Source organism: Canis lupus, chromosome 6 (genome assembly GCF_048164855.1).
Source record: "Canis lupus baileyi chromosome 6, mCanLup2.hap1, whole genome shotgun sequence".
NCBI lineage: Eukaryota > Metazoa > Chordata > Mammalia > Carnivora > Canidae > Canis > Canis lupus.
Window position 1 is genome coordinate 64,550,349 of NC_132843.1, and position 20,757 is coordinate 64,571,105.

The 20,757-nt window shown below is 37.1% G+C and overlaps 1 protein-coding gene across 14 annotated transcripts in view; it reads right to left on the reverse strand.

The window, feature by feature from the left end:
• Positions 1-20,757, reverse strand: part of SMG7 (SMG7 nonsense mediated mRNA decay factor) — a 93,378-nt gene that overhangs the window by 13,004 nt on the left and 59,617 nt on the right. For all 14 annotated transcript variants that reach the window (XM_072830935.1, XM_072830943.1, XM_072830946.1 and 11 more), the window contains 9 exons: positions 14,875-15,046; positions 13,606-13,677; positions 12,574-12,724; positions 12,063-12,198; positions 6,723-6,885; positions 6,112-6,268; positions 4,945-5,015; positions 2,904-2,964; positions 331-450 (listed from right to left, as the gene is read on the reverse strand). In XM_072830935.1, the coding sequence (XP_072687036.1) occupies positions 331-450; positions 2,904-2,964; positions 4,945-5,015; positions 6,112-6,268; positions 6,723-6,885; positions 12,063-12,198; positions 12,574-12,724; positions 13,606-13,677; positions 14,875-15,046 (1,103 nt within the window). The remainder of the gene's footprint in view (positions 1-330; positions 451-2,903; positions 2,965-4,944; positions 5,016-6,111; positions 6,269-6,722; positions 6,886-12,062; positions 12,199-12,573; positions 12,725-13,605; positions 13,678-14,874; positions 15,047-20,757) is intronic.

The window sequence follows — 20,757 nt, forward strand, 5'->3', positions numbered from 1 at the left end:
TCGGGAAGTGGCAGAACTAGAAACTTATCTGACTCTGATCTGTCCTAAAACTGACCACCATGCCCCTGTCAATACAAATCACCCTGTGAACATACCCTTTAGACTTACACAGATGTTTATAAATTAGAGCAGAAGCTCAGGATTAACAAGAGTGACAAGGCCTATTTCTCTACACTAGGCAGCGTAACGGGGAGAACAGAGATTAAATGAAGAGTATACTTATGATCACCAGGATGGTAATTTGATGTGTTACCAACATTCTGACTTAACAGTTTATATAATCAATAGTCTTGAACACATGTGGGGTATGTAAATGTATTTGATAAATACCTTGGCTGATTATCGGCAATCCATTTGCCTATAGAGATCAAGCGCTGCTGTCGTATTTGCCGTTGCTGACCTTCTTTGTCTCCTGTAATACCCTGATGGCCTTTGGAAAAATCCAAGTTCCTAAAATTGATATAAGCAAATTATACAAAATTAAACTTCTGAAGATACTGTCCAGGCAACCAAACTCACCTATTTAACTACAATGGTTTCAGAGTTTTCCATACGGACTAGCTACTTGATGTAATCAACTGCATTTGAATGTATGCTCCCAAAGATTTTAAATACACTGAAACGAAGCAAAAAAAATAACATGCAAACGCATTATGTTTACATTCTTTTACTTAGATTTTACTTTCTAAATGAGTTTAAATAAATCACAACCTGTTATTAAGAAAAACACTTCTACTGTAAAAGTTTTCATTAACACTTACCTTGCACTCTATGTAATTTGTCTGAAATGACCATTTCAATGTTAGTGGTCTCTGAGTATGCCTATTCTAACAAACAGTGTTAATCTATGTACTGTAGGTGGCCTTAAGTCTGAAAAACATACACATATAGAGTGAAAATCTCACTAACATTAGAAATGTAAATCAACCTGAAAAAAAAAGGATTTTTCAGATTTCTCCACATTAAATATAGTATTTTTTTAATGCATCTAAGCATTGCCAGGTAGTAGACTAGATGCCAAATGCCAAATAAGAAAGAGAAACAGTCTCTGCTATAAGGATGAAATAATTATGATTCAATCTGATGAGTATTATAATAAAACCACACATAGAGTAAGCATAGTAATAAGAGGGCTAGTTCCTTCTGATAAGTTCTGAAAACTTATAAGTTTCATGGAGTAAGTGCTACCTGAGCTGGATTTTGATAGGTGTGGGAAGTGTGTACAGGTCGGCAAAGGAAGGGCAGAGGAGGAAAGGGGCTGTTCTAGGCAGTGAATGAACAAAGTCTTGGAGCAGAGTTACTCAAGAATAGGATACTGAATGTATAATACGTTAAGTATTAGGGGAAAGAAGGGTGGAGATGGCAGAAAATATGGCTGAAAAACTAAGCACTCGGACATGAAGCGAAAAAGATACTGGAACCACTGGGGGTGAGTGCACTGAAGTCTTTATATTAGTAATGGACGTTAATAGGTCTATATTTAAAATATAATCATGGAAGCACGGCAGAACTGAGCTATAGAAGGAAAGGGACTCTTAGTAGGGAGGGTGATTAGGAAGCTTGTTATACTCCAGGTTAATGGTTATAAAAGGCTGAACTACAGGGAAATAAATGGTAGGAGATGGATCTAAAAGGCATTTTAGACACAGAATGACAAAGATTTGGTGAGAAAAATTAATGGAAATAAGGATTTTTTTTTTTTTTTTTTTTTTTTAGAGTTCACGTACATAGATAATGGCACACAGATAAATAGAGAAAGATCATTTTTGGCTGACCAGATAAAAGCCCTTTTGGGTCATATTAAAAAGTCTGAAATACATAAGGGAGATCAGGTGATTCAAATAGGAGTCCAAACTCTAAAAGTCAGAGCTGAAAATCTTATACTTACTTACTATGCAAGAGATGAAAGCTCAAGAAAAAAGGATGGATCTGATCACCAGGGAGAATGCAGAAGGTGGGAAGGGAAGGGCAGGGAAGAACCCTGGAAGATAATATTCTGAGGCATGTGGTACAGAAGAAAGTGAAAGAGATGGAATATGATGACAGAGCTAAGAAAAAGGAGGCTTCATGAAGGAATGCGATCAACAGACTCAATGTTAGAGAAAACTAAATAAGATGAAATTATAAAGAAGTCAGTGGTGTCTGGTAACCAGGAAGGCACTGAAGAGTTTCAGTTGTTGGAGGCTGAGAAATGACTGGGAGTGAAGTAGGGTGAGTAATGTTAGCAGATACTAACTACCCTTTTAAGAAGTCTGATGATGAAGAGGAAAAACATCAGAGAAAGATGGGGCTGTGAATTTTACTTTTTAAAGAGAACATGGGATACCTGAATGTTACTAGGCTAAAAGGAAGTAATTGTTAAAAAAAATAAAAGAATATTGGAAATACAACACAGAGCGAGCATCACAGGTGGGGAGACAAGAAGGGATATTATCAAGGACACAGATGAACGAGTTAGACTTGAAAGGAATTAGAAGTTATTCTTCTAAAAGGAGGAGAAGACAAGAATGACTGTAAAAACAAACTGCTTTGTCATCATTCCTGTTATGAAAAATGTCAAGCAACAGCCTTTGGTTTACATTTGATTCTCATTTTTGAGACTTTCCCTCTAATTTCAACAAAGTATAAAAGTATTAAAAAAATCCAGTGGATAAATATCATTTGGGAGCAGTAATTTTTTCTTCCTTTCCCCCATATTTGTAAAAGCACTTAGTATTGGTATTACATGGCAAGTAAAGGCATGACATATATAAATCCATTTCATATCAAAAAACTTCCACTTTTAGTTGCTGGAAAAGACAAAGTTGAGATAGATCAAGGGTTTTTCTACACCCAAGCCTGATTTCTCATTTTAATACTATAATCACTGGTAATGAAATAAGCCGCCTTCAGTTGCCACCCACCTGAAAGAAGGTCTCAAAGCCAAGAATCCTTGTAATTCAAACTCCTCTGGAAGTGGTGTAGCTACAGAAGGGTAGAAAGCAAGATTTGTAAACATTTTAATTTAAAAACTTCATTCAGTAGAATGTTGTTCACTAAATAAAGAAAATGATACTCTTCTATACAGAAAAAAATGTTTATGCTCTTCTCTGTAGTAATCCTGATAACCTAACTCATCTGCCAAGTCCCTGCATATTGCCTCTGGGCCCTGGACATTGTCCCCTACTACTTATCTACTACTCAATGCTGAGGAGGATGGATATGTTGGGACTCCCCACCTCCCAAACGAAGCCTTAAAAATTCATAGCCTTGGATCCAATAATCCCATTGTTTAGATTATCTCCTTGTTACTCAAAATATTGAATAACAACACTGTCATCACCCAAGAACTTGTAAGAAATGTATAACGTTAGGCTCTATCTCAAACCTACTGAACCATAATCTGAATTTTGACAAGATCCCAGGTGATTCATTTGCAAATTAACACTGGAGAAGCACTGATCAGGGACCCCTGGGTGGATCAGCGGTTGAGCGCCTCACCTCAGCCCAGGGAGTGGTCCTGGGGTCCCGGGATCAAGTCCCACATCAGGCTCCCTGCATGGAGCCTGCTTCTCTCTGCCTGTGTCTCTGCCTCTCTCATGAATAAACAAATAAAATCTTAAAAAAAAAAAAAAAAAAAGAGAGAGAGAGAAGCACTAATCTAACAGGAGTAAAATAATCAAAAAAGAGTCAACTACAGATTGGTCAGTGCATGCTGGGGATTTATCCCAAAGATACAGATGCAGTGAAACGCCGGGACACCTGCACCCCGATGTTTATAGCAGCAATGTCCACAATAGCCAAACTGTGGAAGGAGCCTCGGCGTCCACCAAAAGATGAATGGATAAAGAAGATGTGGTCTATGTATACAATGGAATATTACTCAGCCATCAGAAATGACAAATACCCACTATTTGCTTCGACATAGAGGGACCAGGAGGGTATTATACTGAGTGAAATAAGTCAATCGGAGAAGGACAAACATTATATGGTCTCATTCATTTGGGGAATATAAAAATTAGTGAAAGGGAATAAAGGGAAAGGAGAGAAAATGAGTGAAAATATCAGTGAGGGTGACAAAACATGAGAGACACCTAACTGGGAAATGAACAAGGGGCAGTGGAAGGAGAGGTGGGTGGGGGATTGGGGTGACTGAGTGATGGGCACTGAGGGGGGGCACTTGGGATGAGCACTGGGGGTTATATGTTGGCAAATTGAACTCCAATAAAAAAAAATAAAAAAAAATAAAGATTGGTAGTGCAGAATTATATATAATGGGGACATTTTTAAAGCAAATAGACAATGATTAAACACAAAATGGCATAGCCACAAAGCAGAATATTACGCAGCCAGTAAAAATTATGTTTCAAAATGTTTAAATGCAAAAGAAAATAATAGCAATATAATGTTAACTTTAAGAAGCAGCCATAAATCTATATCTGAGTATCTGATATCAATCACAGGCAGGTGTGTGTATGTATGTACACGTAAGAAAAATGTCCCAAGAAATACGCTACATGTGAATAGCACAAAGTATCTTTGTACGAGAGAACCGTGGGTGAACTCCTGTTCTTAATGTTTGAATGTCCCAGATATTCTATAATAAGCAGGTATTACTTTAACAGAAAAATGCTGTTCACATTAGTTCCCTAAAAAAAAAAAAAAAAAAAAAAAAAAAAAAAAAAAGAATCAGAAGGAAGGGATGAAGACAGAATTTAAAAGTACTGCATGCTTGGACTCCCATTCAAATGTAGCTAAACAGGAGAGGATGCTGCTAGAAGAACTAGCACATTACTGCTACTTCCATCCTCTTAATAGTGATGAGCATGGAGTTCAAAGTCACTGCTGAGATATTGAACTTAAAGTCAAACACTTAACAAAAGCCTTTTTTTTCCCTCTGGCCTTAAGCCTAGTATAAGTGATAGAGAACAATGTCCACAACACAAGGTTAAGGGTAGCCCTTACCATTAGTACTTGAAAGATCCTCTTCATGGGGATGGAAACTATTTAGAAGAGAAATTAGCCAGGGCCAAATGCTGTAAATTAAAGAGACATTTCAGACTTTGTTTAAAATAGAGAAACCAGAACAATAATAAGCCATGAAATGTTATCTATAGGGGAAAACTTTATGTATTTTTTTCCCTTGCTTCAGCATTTTAAAGGCTGTATGAAAAAAAAAAAAAAAAAAAAAAAAAAAAAAAAAAAAATAAAGGCTGTATGATTTCCTAAAACCTATTTTCAAAGATGTCTAGATAAAAGATACACTGGAAGGGTCAAATTTGCACAGCAGAGACCTACTACTGCAGATCATTTTCCAGGCTCCTAATTTAACAACTAGTGAAAATAATTTGTCAGTTATAAACACTGATAATTGATACTTACTGAAAACACACTGACCAGAGAAATAACATGCTATGTTTTGACAGAGATGTCATATACATTATCAGTTATGGAACCCATTGTAAGTTCATCTGTGACAGGGCATGGGGATACCATATACAAATCAGTCTCTGTTCAAAGTGATGAATACGGCTTTTTCTTTATGGTACAAAAAAGTCTACACATTGTTAAAATGTCAAGGTAAACTAAGTTTTCATTTGTCACCATAAAAATCAAAAGCTCCTAAGAAACATCAGAATTATTCTGAGTAGAGATTACAGAGAAAATGGTGAAAGCTAAAATAATTTCCAATCTTCTATGCTTAAAACAAGCAAATATAACTCAAATTGGGTGTTACTCTAAGGGAGTATCAAACAGCTTACGTATGGAAAATATGGAAAAAGTAAAAAAATCACTTCTCTGCAACTTCTAAACAGAAATCAGAGCATATTGTAATGGGTAAGAAACAAACTGGGTTTACTTCAATTTCATTTTGAAATGTAAAAAATGCCTTTTCTCCATGATAGCAGCCAGGAATGAGGAACACACAGGAAGCCAGAAATCCTTAAGATTGTGCCTCACAGGAGAAATTCAAACCAATAAATGAAAAGCACACAAAGAGGTCTTCGGTTCAATTTCCAGAGAGTAGGTGGAAAATACAGTCTCCCATTGTTCAAATGTTGTGTTTTAGAAGGTGGTTTCTACATATCTATGAATATCGAACAAACAAACATGAAATTCTAAAACACTTACTACTGTCTTTCATCTACCACTGCCTCCTGAAAGACCCTGGGTCTGAGTCTCAGCCAGTCCATGGAGACCTTGACTGCAGGAAGAGGATAGGCATTGTAGGACTCCTCCTGAGACTTGTTCTGGAGAGGACACTTGCACAGGATGCCAAGAAAAGACACTTAAAGAAAAAATGTATTCACAAAGCATAAGATATTTGAAACTTCATACCAGTCCAAATTAAACTATCATTATGAGGCTTCTGCTATATCCTAGTTAACACAAATATCTCACAGCTTTTTTCTAAAAAGGCATTTTTTCCCATGTTAAAAATGTTAGAGGTGCCTGGCTGGCTTAGTCAGTATGGCACGAGTCTCACAGTTGTGAGTTTGAGCTCCATGCTGAGTTTAGAGATTACTTAAAAATAAAATCTTTAAAAAAATGTTACTGATACAGTTCATGAGGGAGATGTCAGTAGATAAAAGGATCAAATTTAGGGTTTAGGCCTCTTGATCCAGTATTAGGAAATATAGGACACATTTTCATATGTCACTACTATCGTTACAATGATGAAAACACCTAAGATTATGCTTATACCAAAGATAGCATAGTAAATTAAATGATTTAATACTTACTAAAGAGGGCCAGTAACTGTGTCCAACACAGCTGCTCATCTTGGCTATAACTATGCTGCTCCGTCTCATTGCTAAAGTCACGAAGGTGATGAAGTTGAAACAGGTTAATGACAGTGACGTGAACTAACTGCTGAGAGTTGAAAGCTTTTTGGAATAGCAGCCTCTGTAAAAGAAGACAGAGATACTGCATATATTATCAAGAACGGGAACCACCTTAGACACAAGAATTAAACTGGTGGTCTGCATTTAGAGCAACATGACTAACAGAGATAGATGAGTAAACGTCTCCACTCTTTTTTTTTTTTTTTTTAAACATCTCCACTCTTAATCCAAGACTTCAAATGAGTCTGATGTGGTTTGAGGTTTCTCATGTCGACTCTTCGCCTTGAAAGCAATTAGCCCAGTCACCACAGAGCTCTTTTTCACAAGACTATTTTCCCCGAGATACTGTGTATTTTTTAATATGAGAAAAGAGTTTTGGGCATCAGTCAATAAATGTATACATCTTAATCCATTAGAAGCAATTTTGTAAGAGATGCATACATAATAAAATATTAAATTGAAACCAATGACAAGGGACACCTGTGTGGCTCAGTGGTTGAGCATCTGCGTTCGGCTCAGGGTGTGATCCTGGGATCCGGGATCAAGTCTCACATCAGCCTCCCCGCAAGGAGCCTGCTTCTCCCTCTGCCTATGTCTCTGCCTCCCTCTCTCTGTCTCTCTCATGAATAAATAAATAAATCTTTTTTTAAAAAATGACAAAGGAGATATACACATTAAAAGGAAAATTTCAAACTAAAAGACTAAAAAATGTTTTTGAACTATTGGCCATACATAAGTTATACATAAAGTATGACTGCCAGGAACGCCTGGGTGCCTATGCCTCAGTGGTTAAGCATCTTCTTCAGCTGAGGATGTGATCCCAGGTCCTGGGATTGAGTCCTGTATCGGGTTTCTTGTGGGGATCCTGCTTCTTCCTCTGCCTGTGTCTCTGCCTCTCTCTCTGTGTGTCTCATGAATAAATAAATAAAATCTTGAAAAGAAAAAAAAAGTTAAAAAAAAAAAAAAGTATGACTCCCAAAATTTGTCATTAAATTTACTCTTTCAAAGGCTTGACACATTTTAAGAAATTTATTTATATATGAGGTATATAATAAGAACTTACTTCAACCTAATAACCCTTCTATCTTAATATCTGTAGTTATTTTAGCTTATTCTCATATAAAATATTTTTCAAACATAAGTTTCTAACAAAGCTGATAGCTACTAGAGCTGATATCCTGGCTTCACCCTACCCTTTAGCCATAGCCAACCTCCTTCCCTCTCAGGAAAGGGATTCACTGTCACTAGCCTTACAGTGAGAAACAGATAACCTTACTTAACAGTCTACCAGCAGTGACGAGAGATCCTACCATGTCAGAAATTTAGAGCGGTCTTTGTTCAACTCCAGAGACTGTCTTTTTCTATTTATATAAAGAATCTGAACTATCCAGAGTAAGTTTTATGATTTCATTAGCAAGGTCTTTTATATTACCATGGCAGAAAAGTACAATTCAATTCCACTTTAGCTACTCTCTCTCTCTCTCTCAGCCTCCTTGCCATCTGCCATTCCAGTCTATACATTTAGAATGCTTATTCCTTTTCCAAAGGCATCAACCATTTTTTTTTTCACACTGTTCTGAAATCGTATCTCTTCTTCTGATTTCTTCCATAAAAGTTTGCCTTCAATCTCTACATCGAACCTTTTAGATAAACTGACCATTTACACAAATATATAATGTTGGCATAAAATGAGAATATTAACTTGTATTTTTTAAAAAAACATTTTTTCTTATGTGTAAAATTTAACAATGTTATCTATTAATCCACTGGCATTCTATTTTAGATGGCAATACCCAAAAGGAGACAATCACAGCCCTTTAAAGGATTTTCTAGTATTTTTTTTTTTAAGATTTTATTTATTTATTAGAGACAGAGAGAGAGAGAGGCAGAGACACAGGCAGAGGGAGAAGCAGGCTCCATGCAGGGAGCCTGATGTGGGACTTGATCCCAGGTCTCCAGGATTACGCCCTGGGCTGAAGGCGGCGCTAAACCGCTAAGCCACCGGAGCTGCCCGATTTTCTAGTATTTGCACAGAAGCATTAATGCACATGAGTGCAGCCTAAATGCTAGCAAATGATAATGTAAAATTTCATGACTTTTGTCTTGCTCTCCCTTCTACTCCAAGAGCCTAGAAAAGTGTATGGTACACAGCAGGCACTCACTCAATAGGTAATTCAGTGAACCCACACTTTTAAAAGTAAATGTGTAAATATTTGGTTGTAATTTTATAAAATTTAGATTGCACTGTATAAGTAGAGGGTCTCATCAGGAACAAAATCAGATCAAAACTGACATACTGTTACTCAAAGATGCCTTCAACAGCAGTTGAGGAACATACTGAGCTAAATACCATTAAAAAAATAGCACATAGTGAACATATATAAAAAGCCTTGCTGGGTAGCCCCGGTGGCGCAGCGGTTTAGCGCTGCCTGTGGCCCAGGGTGTGATCCTGGAGACCCAGGATCGAGTTCCACATCGGGCTCTGGGCTCCCTGCGTGGAGCCTGCTTCTCCCCTCTGCCTGTGTCTCTGCCCACTCACCCCCTCTCTCTGTGTCGCTCATGAATAAATAAAATCTTAAAAAAAAAAAAAAAAAAAAGCCTTGTGTCTTACTTCCTAAACCCCAGGCCTTAAATCTTTCAATGAACCTCAACTTAGGAGCTAAAGACTAATAGTTAGAGAGATACACTGAAGTTTACATGTAAATGATACTAATGATCTACATATGTTTTAGAAACACTTTTGAAAACTCTGCTAAAATTTTACCCAACAATGTTCTTCTGATACTTCAGTAATGAATAGAGTTTAAAACAGATCTGCCTCATACTATGTTTAATTTTAGAATATCAGAATGATTAGAATGATTACTTCAAAGTGTATTTTACAACTACCTACATAACCCCCACTCTGTAACTTTACATACAGAAATATATATTTGAGGGGCGCCTGGGTGGCTCAGTCAGTTAAGCATCAGTCACACTCTTGGTTTTGGCTCAGATCAGGTGGCCCAAGGTCCTAAGATTAGGTCCCAAACTGGGCTCTGACCTCAGCCATTCAGGGCGGAGTCCATTTGTCCCTGCACCCCCACCACCTACAGCTCACTTGTATACACGTTCTCTCTCTCTAATAAATAAAATCTTAAAAAAATACGTGTGTGTGTGTGTGTGTGTATTTGAAGAGAATATCAGTGTTTGAGGTTGAATCAAATGCAAAATGACTAGATTCTAGACCATAATAACTTACATAGAGAAGATTTCATTAAGGTAGGTTCCTCCTCTCTCTCCACTTAGGGAATATATCTTTCATAGACAGAGTCAGGACAATCTCAAGAGGTCATCTGGTCCAATCCCCTCCTATTTTATAGAACTGTATCTAAACCATCCAAGAAAGATGGCTGTCAACCTGACTTTTAAGATCTCAAAGGAGAGAATCCCTAGCAACCCCCTATGGATCTCTAGATTTAAGATATAGTTTCAGTTCTGACCTCAGAAAAGATGGAAGATAAGTTATTTAAAAATAATCTTTCATATATCTGAACACTTCAAATGAAACTATTTTAGATTTGTTTGTTCTGTCCAGGCAGAATAGCTTAGGACATAAAAATTAGTTGCTCCTTTCATGTACTCTCTATAAATCATGGGCTAAACGTTTAAATAGGCCACCCAAAGAAGCAGAAAACAGCAGGTGACTATAGAAGTTATTTTAAAACAAACTATTTCTATTATCATTATTTAGTACAAAATCTTATACATAAAAAGTGTCAACTGCAAAATTATCTGTAAAAACTACTTCACATTGACTATATTTGGCTAATTTATGTCTCTTAAGTATTTAAGTTCTACAATCTCTGGAATGTGTTACTTTTATAATACTTATAAAACTATAAAGCAGTTATAGACAATTCCCCCAAGTGTTTGGTATAACCAGAAGTAACTAAGAAATAGAAAATCTAAAAAAAAAAAAAAAAAAAAAAAAAAAGAAATAGAAAATCTTTTTTAATTAAAGATTTTATTTATTTATTCATGAGAGAGGCAGAGACATAGGCAGAAGGAGAAGCAGGCTCCATGCAGGGAGCCTGATGTGGGACTCAATCCTGGGACCCCAGGATCATGCCCTGGGCCGAAGGCAAACACTCAACCGCTGAGCCACCCAGGGATCCCTAGAAAATGTTCTTTAGACTGTCTTGTTTGCTGTTGATCTGAGTGACCAAAACAGTGACTGACACAACAGGCAGTCAAATATTTGTTGAATAAATGATTTAAAAATAAAGTTAATATTTAGTCTTGACTCCTCCTATATTTTATATATTATACTACATCTAAACTGCTAATTTGACATACTAATAAAAGATCATTTTCTTTCCTTTTCTTTTCTTTCTTCTTTTCTTTTCTTTTTTCTTTTCTTTTCTTTCTTCTTCCTTCCCTCCCTCCCTCCCTCCTTCCCTTCCTTCCTTCCTTTCTTCTCTCTCTCTTCTTCCCTCTCTCCCTCTCTTTTTCTTTCTTTCTTGACTTATCCATTTATTCATGAGAAACACACAGAGAGAGAGGCAGAGACACAGGCAGAGGGAGAAGCAGGCTCCACACACAGGGAGCCTGACGTGGGACTCGATCCCGGGACTCCAGGATCACGCCCTGGGCCGAAGGCAGGCGCTAAACTGCTGAGCCACCCAGGGATCCCCAAAGATCATTTTCATATGAACAAAGATTACTTAATTTTATCTCCGTATACAAATTAGTAAAATAACAGTCCTGTTGAAAGAAATTCTCATTCCTTTCCTTTAAACCACCACAAATCCTGATGGATCAAAGCACAATGAGAATAAAGAGTTAAGTTTACAGAATGGAAATACTATGGAATACTATGAGGTACAGAATCCTACCTAAGAATATAAAAAGTATCAAAAGTAGTTACTTTCAAAACTGAAAAGAAAGGTGCTTGATCTGAGAAGGAAGGAAGGGAGGAGTTGTTTTTTCCCACTTTGGTACTTTCTGCCAAATGGCAGCTGCTTAGTGAAAACACTGCTGCTATGTTTCTTTATAGATGATATCTCTGTTTAAATTGAGGGGATGCTCTATGTGAGAATTCCATATGTTTCAAATTTAATTTTTACCAACAGTTCATAGTTAAGTAATGACATAAAAACTAGGAGTCAGCTTCCCCCAAATCTTATGCTTCCTGATTTAGAAAAGACAAAAACAAAAACAAAACAAAAAAAAAAAAATCTGTTTTTAAAATCTAACCTTAAACTGTTCTTCCAATTTCTCTCGAAGAGGGCTCAGCTTTTCCAAGCTCTTACTCAGGTACACATGACCGTGGAATTTAATAAAGGCCTTGATGAAGTCAGAAACACCCCATTTGGTTTTCACCTCATCCCGGCTGAAATGAAAGAAAAACTTCCATGAATCTTAAGCACCAAAATGGCTAACACCTCTTAAAAGAGGTTTCAGTCTGCAAAAACACATTATTTGAGCACCTGATACACAAGGAGAGGATTCTGCATCTAACTTTTCATCTGCAACATACTCAGAGGAGTCATCAATATTCGGCAGCCTGTACTCCTCTACTGGGAACAAATCAGATGTAGATGGCTTCAAATTCAGCAATGACTACACACAAAACTTTAAAAATATATCTGTGTTTTTAGAAATTAGGCAAATAGAAGTATAGGTAACTACTAGTTCTCGTATACCCAAATTTTATGGGTGAAGGTTACCAGGTTATACCAACTCCTCTTGAAAAAATTAACCCTACCTTTCCAGTGCTTTAGAAAGTGCTTTTTGTAGATTCGTGGAGGCAGCTGGGAAAGGGAACTTCACAGCGATGCTTCTGCAGTAGTAGAAAATTGTGGTCAGATGGTCTCCTTTGGAAGAAGCTAAGATAGCCAACTGATTGTAAGGCTGACCTAGAGGATAAAATGAAGATTCTAAAGTAACCCAAGATGCAGTCTTGCTATTACAATACAGATGATCAGTTTTTAAATCTATAAATTAATAACGGGGAGTATTTTATAAAGTAAATCTCATGACTACCTCTCTACAAATGAGGATAATTTAAAACAGCACACTCCCTCAACAGAACATACTATGTTTAGTTAAAAAGCACATAATTAGGTAAGAGTACACTATTAAGGTTAAGACTTTAGAAAGGGCTAGACAGCAAATCTTGGCTTTATGGGCCTAAGAGTCTCTATTACAACTTCCAACTCTGCCACTGTAGTGGGAAAGCAGCCATAGACAATATGAAACAGTGTACACAGTGCCACCTCTGCTTCAAAGGGGCTCCTTTTAGAATCTAAAAGAATTTCAACGTGGCTTAACAAGAATGACTTGTATCACTGCTAATTCTGATTCTGAGGTCATCAAAAGACAAAAGCCCTGTTTTTTTAGGTAATAAAACATAATTCTCCGAGTAAGGAAATGGTTGTATTACGAGATAATTATTCTATAAGTAATTAAGGAAGCCAGAGTTGTTGGAACAATTTAGGGGATAATCTATTTAAATTGGTTTACTGACAATAATAATCTTATTTTAAAACTTCATTTCTAGTTATATAGAATATACAATTAAAATAAAAACTTCATTTCTAGTTATATAGAATATACAATTAAAAGAAAAAATATGACCAAAACTCCAACAAACCAATCAATACCAAATCCCCAAAACTCAATACCAGAACCCTGAAATCTTTTGTTTTCATAAAACTTGGAAGATGAGCCGTAAGTTATTTTCTGTATCGTTATAAAGTATCACAGTCAACCATAAAATGACATGAGGCCCACTCACCATTAGAGGGGACAAGCTGAGCTGCATGCCTATAGTAGGACTCTGCCTGGCTGGTCTGGTTTCTGTATCGAGCTGAGAGAAGAAAAAAGAAAATTTAGTTTAAAAACAAGCACACAAATGAATAAAAAAACTAGTAGGGTAATATTTCCAAAGCAACTACAGTTTTCAATTCTAAAGATAATAAACACATTAAAATTAATTTAAAATAATTAAAGACAAAATACTTTAAAGCAAATTAACTATAGGATTATGTGTGAAATGTCCATCTGGCCTTCCCTATTTGGGACATTCAGCATGTAACCAATCTTAAAGCTTACCTAGCCCCCATTTTCAGGTCCTCCAGTGTCATGCATCACCAGCTCCCACTATGGACTATGCTGGTGACCTGGAGCCGGCCCACAAGAAGGGGTGAGTTATATGGCACTTAAAAACAAAACAAAACAAAAAACACTATACAATATGATCTGAAAATTATGTATTTCTGCAATATCTTATAAAGTGATTTTGGAAAATGCCTCATACCTACTGCAATATTAAGTATGTGTGTGCACAGAATACAATGAAAGCAAAAACAACCTAAATCCACTATGCACTGAATCTCCGTGCAAAACTTGGTGCTTACTCTAATGTGACCCCTCATGGAGTCAATGATTTATGACATCAAAAAATCATCCTCCAACTTAAAGCAGTAATGTTCTCCATTCCTTGTTATTTGAGGACAGTTGAAACATAATCCTATAGTTAATTTGTTTTACAACCTTTTTAGGTCAACCTTAAAGGGATGAACAAGAATAAGTTACATAACACCCTCAGATAAAATACATAAAATAGAAATATAAATTTAACTGTACAATGGAAACAATTAAAAAAGAGGCTTTAATAGACTGGTAGGAAGGAAAGAAGATAATCTAGCCTCAGAAAGAGTAATTTATAAACCTTGCAACCCCAAGAGTACAGACTCTTAATTTTGAAGACATTATGGCACCACTTTGAAAAAATTTAGTATTATTACATTTTTGGCATTCATTTGCTTACATCTGCATGAGTCTGAATAAAATATAAATCTTAATATGACAGTTGATACCTTCAAGATCCTTTCCCAACCCCTAAATATTGAGAAAATTTAAGTTCTTTAATATCCATTTTATAGTTTCCTCTTATGACCATCTAAATTGTTTGTGCATGCTCAGTTTGAAGAAAAAGTTTCTTTTTGACTACTCCAAAAAAAAGGATGAATGTATTAGCAATTCCTTCACACCAAAGGCTCACCAATGTCTCCAAGGTGGACGAGGCAGTGCTGGCAGATATAAGAACAGGAACTAGACTGTGGCTTCACTATGGCGCTGGTATGCGTCTGTTTATTGCTGATAATTCCCAATTGGGAAGACTTCACACGGCATGGTAAATCTACATTAAACACTGTACACAGTTCTTGTAATAACTAAAAGGGAAATACGAACAAGATTTAGTGGTAAGTCGGCAGTGTTTTAACAGTTAAGTTTATATACTTTAACATGTGTACCTAATATCATATACATGAAACTTGAGCAAAGAATCTAAGAAAATAGGATAGGATAACTAGTAACATTATATATAGTATCTTTTAAATTCTCACTTATTAGAGCGATCTACGATGTGTGTCTAAAAGAACAGGTGGGGGCGCCTGGGTAGCCCAGTCAGTTCAGTATTTGACTCTTTATTTTGGCTCAGGTCAAGATCTCAGGGTCTTGGAATCAAGCTCACTGAGTTGGGAGTCTGCTTCTCTCCCTCTGCCCCTCCCCCTCCGTGCACATGCAAAAAACTCTCTTTCTCTAATAAATAAAATCTTTAAGCGAATAAATAAATAGAAAGAACAACAGGGGGCCCTTGGTGGCTCAGTCAGTTAAATATCTGGCTTTTGATTTTGATTCAGGTAGTCATCTCAATGGTTGTTGAGACTGGCCCAGTGGTGGGCTCTACACTCAGTAGGGAGTCTACTTGGGATTCTTTTTGTCTCTCTCTCTCATTCACTCTGCTCCCCCCTCTTCTAAAATAATAAGTAAATAAATCTATAAATGAATGAATGAATGAATCAATCAATCAGAAACATTATTTTAAAAGACTTTACCTGAATAGGGTATTCAGTCACATTTAGCTAGCAACTTTAAGAAATTATCTCTTACACTGTTGGTGGGAATGTGAACTGGTGCAGCCACTCTGGAAAACTGTGTGGAGGTTCCTCAAAGAGTTAAAAATAGACCTGCCCTACGACCCAGCAATTGCACTATTGGGGATTTACCCCAAAGATACAGATGCAGTGAAACGCCGGGACACCTGCACCCCGATGTTTATAGCAGCAATGGCCATGATAGCCAAACTGTGGAAGGAGCCTCGGTGTCCAACGAAAGATGAATGGATAAAGAAGATGTGGTTTATGTATACAATGGAATATTACTCAGCTCTTAGAAATGACAAATACCCACCATTTGCTTCAACGTGGATGGAACTGGAGGGTATTATGCTGAGTGAAGTAAGTCAGTCGGAGAAGGACAAACATTATATGTTCTCATTCATTTGGGGAATATAAATAATAGTGAAAGGGAATATAAGGGAAGGGAGAAGAAATGTGTGGGAAATATCAGAAAGGGAGACAGAACGTAAAGACTGCTAACTCTGGGAAACGAACTAGGGGTGGTAGAAGGGGAGGAGGGCGGGGGGTGGGAGTGAATGGGTGACGGGCACTGGGGGTTATTCTGTATGTTAGTAAATTGAACACCAATAAAAAATTTAAAAAAAAAAGAAATTATCTATTGACTATTCCTCTTAGAAACACTCAAAAACTGGGGCTCCTTAGTGGTGTAGTTAAGTGACCAACTCTTGGTTTTTGGTCAGGTCATGACCTCAGGGGATCAAGCCCCGCCTCAGGCTCTGCACTCAGTGAAGTAAGTGTCTGGTTGAGATTCTCTCTCCCTCTTCCTACTCCCACTTATGCGCCTACCCCCTCTCAAATACATAAATAAATCTTTGAAAAAAGAAACACAATAATCACTAAGGATTGGTGGTTACAAATATGACTTAAATGCAAGACAACATATTTGTGAGACTTTAGTAGGAGTTCCTTGAGATACATTTTTTAAGTAGGTTCCATGCCCAGTGTGGAGCTCTCAATGTAGAGCTTGAACTCACAACCCCAGATATAAAGACCTGAGCTGAGATCAAGTTGGAGGCTTCACTGACTGAGCCACCCAGGTGCCCCCATGAGATTTATTTTCTTAAGCCCCAGATTAGTTTGTATCTTTGCATACATAATAGATCTGATGGTATTATAGATCTGGAAGAGACTTTTGACATTATGTAGACCACACATTTTTTCCTCCTTTCTTCTATAGTCTCACTATTAGAGGTACCTCCTCCTGGTCAGAACTAACTCCTCTGCCTATGCATATCTATTTCATTCTTATCTGCCTCCTGCCTATCACTGCCTCACTCTTCTATCTACTTTTAACTTCTCAGGTTTCTTTGCTGTGACCTAAAAATAGTGTCACCCACAGAAAATATTAATAATAATAAAACCTCAAAACTGAAACACTCTCCCACTTGACCTTAGATTCCTCCTGCAGCAACCCTCTGTCTCTTCTTCTTCTTAATCAAACTCTTTCAAAGGGATCCACATGTGTGCTATTTATCTGCTTTCTCAACTCCCATTTATTCCTTAATCCATTATGATCTACTTTCCACACAAACCCCTCTTCCCATCTGACTACCTACCAACACTTTACTGAAACTGCTGTCCATGTGACAATGATAACCAGGTATCAAATAAACAAATACAATGGGCACTTTTTGGTGTCATCATCTTATTGGACACCTCTTTGCTGCATTTTAAACAATTACCTTTATGGCTGATCACTGAGCTTTGCTAGTTATTTTGGTTTGTTTGTTTTGTCTTACCAATCATTCCTTTATAGTCCCCTTTATTCAAAGGCTTTCTCCCCCCAACTTGCTCCCCAAAGGTTTCATTCTTGGCCCCCACAGTTCTTCTCATTCTACTCTCATTCATTCAAATATTTACTTACAAATATATTCATTCAAATATTTGGGTACTGTATCACACACCATGGTAAGCAACAGAGATGAGTAAGAAAATTTACCTTCTTAAATACCTCACAGCCAAATGAGCAAGACAGGTATATAAAGTGGGGTTGGAGAAAAGAAGGAAAAGGGAGTGGCAAGGGATATCAAACATAATAGCTAGCAGAATTATCTAAACGTATAGTCAACGTTATTCCCTAAGGTATTTGATACACCTGTCTCACTTATCCTTGTGATAAACTAGTAGCAATATAGTATATGTAGTTATAAAGCTCCATTTTTTTCAGATGACACTATGAAAGCAACAGAAATATCAAGGGATCTGACATACAGAATTAGAAATACTTTGGCTCTATCACCACTCTTTCTAACATGTGCAGAATTCACAACATAAAATAAGACATCCTAAGGACCCTGCTCAGGATTTGAAATGTCCCACCTTTTTCCTAAAAACCATTTTTTTTTAAAGATTTTGTTTATTTATTCATGAGTTCATGAGAGACAAAGAGAGAGAGGCAGAGATACAGGCAGAGGGAGAAGCAGGCTCCTTGTGGGAGCCCGATGCAGGACTTGATCCCAAGACCCCAGGATCACGCCCTGAGCCAAAGGCAGACGCTCAACCACTGAGTCACACAGGCATCCCTAAAAACCACTTCAATAACCAAATACAAGTTCCGTGTACCTTTTCTAAGCATAGGAAGTATATATCACAGTTTTACTTATACCTACACATTTGTTATGGGCAAGAAATTTGTTGACATAAAATTAGGTAAACAAGTTAAAGCCCACAATAGTTAGAGTCAGGAAATATAAAAGGCAAGGAGTATAGGAAAGGAACAAAAAAAGATGGGGAAAACCAAAACCAAAACCAAAACCCTACACCAAAACCAGATGATTGCTGAAGATGGCAGAAGAAACATAATGGTGCAGAATGGAATTTGGTAGGTACTGAAAGAACAAACTAGAAAACTAGGCAAGGCTGAACTTTTATCAAAAATAGAAAAGAATATTCACAGAAAGTAAAACAAACATGGCTGGAGCACCATATGGAATGTCTTGTAATAAAATTTTTGCCTGAACCCAGGAGCTGTAGATGGAGATACCAGAAAAGTTCCTGCTGACTCAAAGATTCTGGGTGAGAGAGCTCCAGTGGGTTTAGAGGCAGAAACAAGGTGGCACTAAAGAAGAGAAACAGATGTTCCATAAATTGAGCAGAATTATATTTGGCAATTATTCTGTGAAAACTCGGTATTAAACTATTCCACTGCCCCTTAGCTCTTTACCTTAAGCTAAGAATGGAGAACTATGAAGATACAGAATATCCTACAGAAACTTAATACTTTCTTTTAGGCTCTCACTTTCTTAAAGTAATAATTATTTGTTCGGTTCTTTGATGTTTTCAAAAAACCTATAGCAGAATGTTACATCTTTCTTTGGGAGTTTTGTTCCAGCTTGAGATGCCATGAAGTGGCTCACAAAATGATAGCTTAGAAGTTCACAGAAAATATAACTGAGGATGACAATGTAACCAGTCTCTTCTCAATCCAAGTCAATTAGCCTTCTAGCCCCACTATTTACCAAAGTCACACTGCATCAAATCTAAGATACCATAACTTATAAGATGAACTATTATTTATCACAACATTAAAAGAAAAAAAAAACTGCCAATTAAATGGTGACTTACAATCTTTTGTGATTTATCTGTGTTTTAGAGATGTTAAAATATAAAATATGGTTTAGAAATGAATATAGTATTTGTTAATGTCACCACTGACTTCCTTGTTGTCAAATCTAATTGGTCACTGTTTAATCATTTTATCTGACTTCTCAGCAGTATTCAACAGAGCTGATCACTGCTCATCAGCGAAATGTTTTTCTCTTGGCTTCTCAAGTCATCAGTATCTAATTTTCTACTATTGCAATGGTGGTTCCACTTGTGCTAACGTGTTCTCACCTAGTCCCGTGGTTTTAAAAATTTATTTATTTATTACTAATTTCATAGATAGAATTTAGTCATATATAACACCTACTGCTTGGGACGCCTGGGTGGCTCAGTGGTTGGGTGGCTCCTTTAGCTCAGGGCATGATCTCAGAGTTCCAGGATGGAGTCCCACATCAGGCTCCCTGCGAGGAACCTGCTTCTCCCTGTGCCTATGTCTCTGCCTCTCTGTGTCTCTCGTGAATAAATAAATAAAATCTTTAAAAACACCCAGTGCTTATTATATCAAGTGCCCATCACCCAGTTACCCCATCTCCCCACCCACCTCCACTCCAGTGACCCCAAGTTTGTTTTCTAGAGTTCAGTGTCTCTTATGGTTTGCTTCCCTCTCAATTTTCATTTTATTTTATTTTTCCTTCCCTTCCCCTATATTCATCTGTTTCATTTCTTAAACTCCACATGAGTGAAAATATATGGTATTTGTCTTTCTCCGACTGACTTATTTTGCTTAGCATACCCTCTAGTTCCATCCAGGTTGTTGCAAATGGCAAGGTTTCATTCTTTTTAATGGCTGAGTAATATTTCACTGTTTGTATATGTGTGTGTATGTACACATGCCATATCTTTATCCATTCATCTGCCAATGGACATATGGGCTCTTTCCATATTTTGGCTATTGTGGACATTTATGCTATAAACACTGGGGTGCATGTGCTCCTTTGAATCACTCTGTTAGTCCTGTGGTTTTAAATACCAAACACTAATGTCAGACTAAGTCAGGGTTCTTTATTGTAATCATTAAAATTTACTCCAGCCCTGACCTTTATACTGAGCTCCAAGTTTATTTATCCAATTTCCTATTTGATGCTTGCGCTTAGGCCTCAAATAGGCTATCTCATTGAACACGAACACAGATGGGAACAAGAGTCCCCATTTCAGTCAACTAGCTGCTCAATCTGATAAGTCATTTGATAACTCTTCCCCTATCCTGATTCCACATATTCAATCCAATCTATCAGTAAGCCTATTATTGGCTATTCTTCAAAAATCCAACAATTTCTTTCTATTACGACAGTGGCATTCTGATTAGCTTCCATTCCTGACCCCCACCAATTCATTCTCTATACAAGAGCCAGGATAAT